Below are 8,891 nucleotides of genomic sequence, written 5' to 3'. Positions count from 1 at the left end.
GTTATTTCTGCTGCATCTCTATATTTATGGTTATATATGTATTATGTTGCGTTCTTGTTTAAGTTAAGATCACTACTAGTTCAGGTCGACCTGTTATATCATTGCCTTCCATTCATGTATAAGAACTTCCCGGTTCCACAATTCATTGCCGAGTTGCATTGCCCTTGTTTGGATTTCCTGGACCAAGCCTTCCAATGTCCAGGATTCCTGGACCAAGATTACAAGTATTAGAGTTTCTTTTATTAACTCTTCCAATGTCTGGCTTACCTGGAACAACTCAGCCTAGGTTAGTCTCAACCTCAACTTTAGGCTCTACTAATTTGGAAGACCATATGCATAATTCATATGTGATGGGTCATTATAAAGATTATATGAATCATCATCAAATGCAAGGGTTGCCCCAGGTTGAAGTTCTGAGTGAGAAACATATTTTTTTTTCATCTACTAATATCTAAATATGAGTCCAGGAAAATGTGATCTGGTTTTGTTAAGAAATTTATTTTTATACTCTCCTTCAGCAAAAGAGGTCTAAATTAGTGTTACAGATGTTGATTGGTCTAAACTTTTTCTTCTCATCATTTGCTAGGTAGTAAATGAAAACTTGTACAATGCTTCAGTGGCACAACCAACTCCTTAAAATCTAATTCATTCCTATGGTAGGGGTTTCCATAATATAGTTAGTACATCTGGGAAACCAACTCCTTAAAATCCAATTCATTCCTATGGTAGGGGTTTCCATAATATAGTTAGTACATCTAGGAAAGCGAGCACCACTGGTAAGCATTATGACTTATTATTTTTTTTCTCTTGTTTGAGAAAATGCATTTTTATATTATATTATTGATAAGAAATAAATTTACACCATTTGCAACATCACAAAGCTAAGGTTGACTATATAGGCCTCCTCATCCAACAAAATGAAGAGGGCCAACATTTATGCCAAGTCAAACTAGAATTATTGTCATCTTCATTGATGTTCTCATTATCTTCAAAAGTAGTTTTGTGGGTTCTCAATGGCTGCAGATCTAGTTATAGTCTTCTAATCCAGATTAGCATGCTTCACTTGTATTGGTCCTTGGTATATGGAAATTCACATAGAATTCAAAATTCAACTAATATTTCATTTATTTTAAATTAAAAAAAAAAAATTATTTGTTATTGTGTTTATTATTAATTAATTTATTAACTTTTTATTAGTTAAAGTATATCATAATTAATTTTGGAATATAAATTTTTAATATTGGTTGATTTTGGTGTTTTATAAAAAAGTTAATTAATTTGATTAATTGGAGTAAGACATTGTGATCTAAGAGCATTTAAGCCCTAAAAGTGATTAATGGTGGCACTTATTGAAATTTTAGATATATATTATTTCAATGAATTTTTTTTTATTTCAAATATATATATAGATATATCATTGAAAGAATAACTTCGGCGTAAATCACATGAAGAAAAACATTTGTCGACGCGTTTCGAACCAACTAGTGTGGTTCATCGTCAGGACAAGTTGAAGAAATAGATCCAGCTTAGCATGATAAATAGTCTGAGCAGAGTCTCCAATGGCTAAATAGACTAACGATTAATTTTGACCTTAGGACCGAGGTCTAATTATTATTATTATTATTATTATTATTATTATTATTTATCTTAATATTATTTATGGAAATAAGTTAAATTAGGTAAAAATACATAACTAAATTAATATTAATGGTTGGTTTAAAAAGAAATTTAATTATTTATTTAAATTAATTAATTATATATATATATATATATATATATATATATATATATATATATATATATATATATATATATTAATTAAAGTTATAATATTATATATATATATATATATATATATATATATATATATATATATATATATATATATATATATTAATTAAAGTTATAATATTAGGTTAATAAGATAAAGATTAGGATTAATAAGTAAAATAATTTCAATGGTTAGTTAAAAATAAATAAAAAATAAATAAAATAAATAAATAAAATAAATAAATAAATAAATAAAATAAAAATAAAAAAATAAAAATAAAAATAAAAATAAAAATAAAAATAAAAATAAAATCCTTAAATCCTTAAATCAGAACGAAGATATTGTCGTTCTGAAGGCAGACAAAGGAGGAGCTACGGTCATCCTTAACAAGGATGATTACCGGAGGAAGATGCTAGATCATCTCCACAATAGTGGCAGTTATAAAAAACTGTCCAAGAACCCTCTAAAGAAGATTTCTAGGACAGTGGCTCTCGCCATTAAATCTAATAATTCAGTGAGTTCCCTGTGCCACAAGCTCATTGAAAGTAGTCCCATTGCTCCTAGGATCTATGGGTTACTGAAGATTCACAAGGAAGGGGCCCCTCTGAGGCCTATCGTCAACACCATTGGCGGTCCAACCTATCTTCTGGCTAAGTTCCTTGCCTTTAAACTTTAGCCCTTGGTTGGTCGCACTAAGTCCTTCGTGAAAGACTCTGCATCCTTCATTAATGAGCTTAAGGATATTAAGCTTAGCCCAGAGGACATTCTCGTCAGCTTTGATGTGGTCTCCCTTTATACTTGCATTCCTATAAAGGAGGCCTTGGAAGTGATCTATCGCCTAACAGATCCCGATACCGTGCATCTGGTGGAGATCTGTCTCACTTCCACATTCTTCTGTTTCGAGGGTGAATTCTTTGAGCAGACTTGTGGTGTTGCCATGGGTTCCCCTCTTTCCCCTATTGCTGCGAATCTTTTTATGGAAGATTTCGAAGCCAAAGCTTTATCCTCATCTAATCTTCTTCCTAAGCTTTGGAAAAGGTATGTGGATGACACTAATGTCATCTGGCCCCATGGCCCGGAGGAGTTGGATCGTTTCTTTAATCACCTCAACAGCCGGTCCCCTGCCATTAAGTTCACCATGGAAAAAGAGGTCAATGGTTGCCTCCCTTTCTTGGATATTCTTATATCTCGGAATAAAGATGGCTTTCTCTCCCACTCTGTGTTCCAAAAGAAAACGCATACTGAGCAGTATCTTCATGCTGATTCCCATCACTTCCCTGCTCAAAAGTTTAGTGTTCTTAACACCCTCGCTACTTGTGCCCTTAGGATCTCTGATCGTGAGAGCTTTGATAAGGAGAGATCCCATCTCCTTAATGTCTTTGTGGAGAATGGATATAGTAGACGCTTGGGTCAGAAGGCTTTCCATAAAGCCTCTAAAAATGCGTTAATTAAGAAAGAGCCAAAAGAGCATCGTCCAGGTGTCCATCTTCCCTATGTTCAAGGAACCACATACAAGATTGCTCAGATCCTTAAAAGGTATGATATTCCCTCAACCTTTAGGCCCCTCAACACCATTCGCAAATCCCTCAGATCGGTGAAAGATCCCGTTAACCCTAAAGACATGAAGGGTGTCTACTTGATCCCTTGTTCTTGTGGGACCCCCTATATTGGCGAAACACGGCGCTCCATCTGTCAAAGGATCTGCGAACATGCGGCCGACTTGAGACATGGGAGATCCAAGTCTTCAACATTAGTTAGCATGTGGAAAAGACCAAGCATCAAGTGTGTATTGAGGAGGCCAAGGTTGTTGCCAAAGTTGCTCAGTTCCACCATCGTAAATTGAGGGAAGCTATTGAGATTGAAAAGAAGCCGAGCAATCTCAATAGAGATGATGGCTGGAAAATCAGTAGGTGCTGGATTCCAGCACTCTCTTCTTAGTCGGTTTTTCTGCCCCCTCCTTTTTTTTTTTTTTTAAGAATATATATGTATATATGCAACATTAACAATATTTAATAAATAATTTAATTAAATAAATATATTACCTTCTTAAGCTAGCCTTTGAATTATTCTATTTATTTATATAGTATTTTATCCTATATATATATATAGATATATATATATATAGATATATATATATAGATATATATATATTATTAATAAATAACTATTAAATCACTTTTTTAAACTAACCATTATAAATTATTATTAAATTAATAAATGAAAATACTCAACCTATTATTATGATTTAATATATATATATAGATTATTAAATAATTTAAGTAAATAAATAAATTATCTTTGTAATCTAACCATTAAAATTATTTTATTAATCTTAACTTTGATCTTAATAACCTAATATTATAACTTTAATTAGAAAATATATATATTTATATATATATAATTTAAATAAAAATAAATTACTTCTTTAACCAATCATTAAAATTATTTTATATATTTTTAACTAATTTCCATAAATAATAATAATTAAAAATAAACTAACCATTAAGTTACTCATCACTTAACAACCTAATATTATAATTTTAATTTTAACTAAATATATATATATATATATATATATATATATATATATATATATATATATATATATAAAATTACGAATTAATTTAAATAAATAAATAAATTATTATTATTATTATTTATTTATTTATTTATTTTATTTTATTTCTTTTAACCAACCATTGAAATTATTTTACTTATTAATCCTAATCTTTATCTTATTAACCTAATATTATAACTTATATATATATATATATATATATATATATATATATATATATATATATATATATAATTAGTTAATTTAAATAAATAATTAAATTTATTTTTAAACCAACCATTAATATTAATTTAGTTATGTATTTTTACCTAATTTAACTTATTTCCATAAATAATATTAAGATAAATAATAACAAAAATAATAATGTCAAAATTAGTGGTTAGTCTATTTAGCCGTAGGTCAAAATTAGTCGTTAGTCTATTTAGCCGTTGGAGACTCTGCTCAAACTATTTATCATGCTAAGCTCGATCTGTTTCTTCAACTTGTCCTGACGATGAACCACACTAGTTGGTTCGAAACGCGTCGACAAATGTTTGTCTTCATGTGATTTAAGCGGAAGTTATTCTTTCAACTATTATGGATCATAGAAGCCTCAGAAGCCTCAATTCAACTATAGATATATCATTTCAACCAAATAAATTAAATGGACGCAATTCCTATGGCTCTTGTTATTTTTGGTAAAAAGTAAATGTTCCATTTTTTTATATTGAATTCTTTTTATTATAATCAATATTAAGTGTATACTCTGTTTTTTTTCCCAATATAAAATTGATATTCAAATAAGTGAGTTATATGGATATTTAAACAAGCTTTTTAATTATTGTCTTAAAATATTTAAATATCTTAAGTAAAAAAAATCATCTAGGGGTGTTGGATAGACATGATCAGGTGCTCCTTTAACACACTCTAATGTGAATTCACTGGTTGGGGTGATATATTGGACATGATGAATATGTAGTTCCACCAAGGTTACAGAAAAAGATGAAAGAACAGACAAAGGGAGCACAATGATAGTAAGATTATTGATGTTTTACTTTAAAATGGATATGTGTCAACTCAAAGTCCAACACTATAGGAATTACATATCTCCCTATCATTGGATTGTAGAATATATGGGTAGGGATAGCAAAAAAAAGAGCACAATGATAGTGAGATTATTGATGTTTTACTTTAAAATGGATATGTGTCAACTCAAAGTCCAACACTATAGGAATTACATATCTCCCTATCATTGGATTGTAGAATATATGGGTAGGGATAGCAAAAAAAAGTTGTCAAAATCTTGCAAAAAAATCAAAATGTAAAATAGCTAGACTGTGCTTTATTCAAAATAGTTACATTGTGCTTTATTCCAAAAAAAAATAAATGTTAATTTTATTTAGTTTCTCATATATCATATATATGTGAGAGAGAATATAATGGGCATCCTTGTGCTTTATACAAAATAGTTACATTGTGCTTTATTCCAAAAAAATTAAGTGTTAATTTTTTTTTTAATTTAGTTTCTCATATATCATATATATGTGAGAGACAATATAATGGACATCCTTATTTCGATTGCTGATCTGAATATTAGGCAATTAGATGGACATGGGCACCCTTATTTCGATTCATGATTCACCAAATATTAGACAATTAGATGGACATGGGCATCCTTATTTTGATTCCTGATACAGCTAGATGGACATAGGCTCTGTCAATTATTTGACCCCGCCCATGTCTATTTGATTTGGGGTAATATATTGGATATAATGAATATGTAGTTCCACCAAGGTTACAAAAAAAAATGAAAGAACAAACAAAGGGAGCACAATGATAGTGAAATTATTGATGTTTTACTTCCGCCCATGTCTATGTGATTTGGAGCAATATATTGGATATGATGAATATGTAGTTCCACCAAGGTTACAAAAAAAAAATGAAAGAATAAACAAAAGGAGCACAATGATAGTGAAATTATTGATGTTTTACTTTAAAATGGATATGTGTTGACTCAAAGTACAACACTATAGGAATTACATATCTCCCTCTCATTGGATTGAGTAAAAAAAATCTCTGTCAAATTCTTGCAAAATAATCAAAATGTCAAATAGTTAGACCGCTTTATTTAGTTACACTGTGCTTTATTGCAAAAGAATCAGATGTTATTTTTTTTAATTCAGTTTCTCATATATCATATATATGTGAGAGAGAATATAATAGGCATATATATCATATATATGTGAGAGAGAATATAAGGGTCATTTTTATTCCGATTGCTGATTTATAGAATATTAGGCAGTCAGATGGACATGGATTGCTGATTTATAGAATATTAGGCAGTCAGATGGACATGGGCAGCGCCTATGTCTGTTTCATTACAGAATATTTGGAAAATCAGCAATCCCGAGAATATAACTAGTGTCTATTTAAGACACATCTTCCTCATATTAGATTATAGAAAATATCCAAACGTCTACATTATTTGGAAATTTTCAAAATTTCAAAATTTTAAACTGGCATGTTATAGGCCCATTCAAACCTCTTATCAAAATGTCTACAGTGTTTGCAAAATTTCAAACTCTTATAGGCCCATTCAAACCTCTACCATTATAACCTCAATAATGCTCAATGACAAATAAACAACCTCAATAATGCTCAACCACAAATAAACATTCTGTTCAATTTTGACTGAAAAATATCTTTAAATTTTAAAATCAATAATTCATATAAATCGATCTTTAAATCTTAAAACCAGTAATTCAATAATGGTCAACCACAAATAAACATTCTGTTCAATTTTGACTGAAAAATTAATTGCCTAGACTGAAAAATATCTTTAAATCTTAAAACCTCAAGGCAGGCAGGTACTCTCAGCCATAAATCATACTATCAGAAACATTCTCATATAACTCTTCAAAGTAAAGAACTTTTCACAGTGGATGCACATATTAAATAGTAACAAAATAACTATGTGGCCAGTTTTTGACTAGCCTACTTGCTGCAGAGCAGCAACCATTTGCATCCATCTGCCTTATGCTGTCTAGGATGATAAAGAAGACAAGAGCCGTTGGAAGCTGATATTCCGAGTTTGATGCTGAAACAATATTTTTGCGCAGTTATCAGCGCGGAGTGGCTCACCCCGATACTGCACAACACGTTTGAATTGCTCTTCACAAAGAAACGGTTTACCGTCCACAATACGCAGCTCCTGGTCATCAGGGATGCAGAATTCGAGCAACAGGAACCCAGTACTTGCCCGCAGAAACTTCCTGAACTTGCGAAGAAAACGGGGGGACAGGCTCCCGCAGACAACCGGGGGATCATCTCCACTCCACAGCGTCCCGTCATCTTGCAATTGCAGCAGAATGCGCTGGTCGCCGGAGGTGTGAATCAGTTCAACAACACGATGGCTACACTTGTGGTCCATCCATAGGACGCTCAGAGGCGTTATGTCGTTCACATAGTGTGAATACCTGTTCACAAATAACAGGCCACCCCTTACTACAAACGGCGATAGGGAAGAGGGGTTTTGCGTCGGGGCATCATAAGCGGCCTGCAAGCCCTTTCGGTCACAGACATGAATGGGCAGCACTGTGAAACGGAAGGTATTGTGAGAGATGGCTCCCCCGCCCCCACTGGCCATTAACAGGGGGCGAACTTTGGAATAAAGCCACCTGAATCGAACCTCTGTGGTGGATCTCAATAATGAGAAAGTTTTCCAGCACATGATATCGAGAACGTAATAGGTTCGGTTCGGTTCGTGGTATATGCAGTCGAGGACGCAGCAGAGGTGGGGCTGGTGGTTGCTAGGGTTTCCGCTGGGAAGAGGGGAGTTGAAGCGGTGGAGAACGGAGCCGCTGCGCTGGACTCGGGTCACCGTTGTCCCGTTGAAAGAGACCGCGCAGCACCTCTCACCTGCCGGCAAGGGCATCACATACCATTCCTTGTCGAGGCGTGGCGGGATTTCAGTCATAAATTCGGGCAGCATGAAGCGGTGGGAGAACCAGTTTCGAGCCCTGAGGCCTCTCATTTTTCCCAGCCCCTGGGCAAAGTCCACTTCCTCTCCGGGCTTCCCTTGAAAGGAAGAGGAATACAGAAAGTTGGAGGCCACATGGCGCGCAGCCACCCGAAAATCTTCCCTGTGATCGTTTTGGCGTTTGAGAGCTAGTTGTCGCCGTTTCTGCTGGTCATTCGCCCTTCGCTTGTGCATCCGCAGAGTCCCAGTCCCCTTTCCGCTACTGAAACTGCTAGTAACTCTTTTCCGCGCCATTTCTAGTTTCTATACACTGAAACACACATATCAGATGAAATTGAGATGCCTATACTGAAACTCTAATGCAGGGTAACTACCTTTGCGCTCTAAGTTTGATATATGGAAGGAGTTATACCTTGATTGAAATACGTAACCACTTCGCACTTTCCGCCAATGATTGTGTAGGCATCTTCGCACTTTCCGCCAATTATTGTGTAGGCATCTATTGAATGGTCGTTTACGTTAAAATACGAACAAGAACGGCTAAGTGCTTGGCTCGATTGAGAAGCTTCAACCCTACGTTGCTT

At 33.4% G+C, this 8,891-nt stretch overlaps 1 protein-coding gene across 1 annotated transcript; it reads right to left on the bottom strand.

Moving 5' to 3' along the window:
• Nucleotides 1-7,371: 7,371 nt before the first annotated feature.
• On the bottom strand, nucleotides 7,372-8,601 carry LOC149249894 (uncharacterized). The gene has a single exon (XM_089453511.1). The coding sequence runs from the start codon at nucleotides 8,599-8,601 to the stop codon at nucleotides 7,372-7,374; it is 1,230 nt and encodes a 409-aa protein (XP_089309637.1).
• Nucleotides 8,602-8,891: the final 290 nt, after the last annotated feature.

This window comes from Pinus tabuliformis, chromosome 7, assembly GCF_031772625.1.
Source record: "Pinus tabuliformis cultivar Carrire ecotype Pingquan chromosome 7, CPIR1, whole genome shotgun sequence".
In the NCBI taxonomy this organism is placed as follows: domain Eukaryota; kingdom Viridiplantae; phylum Streptophyta; class Pinopsida; order Pinales; family Pinaceae; genus Pinus; species Pinus tabuliformis.
The sequence above is the reverse complement of the archived record's forward strand: the minus strand, read 5'-3'. Positions and strand labels throughout refer to the sequence as shown.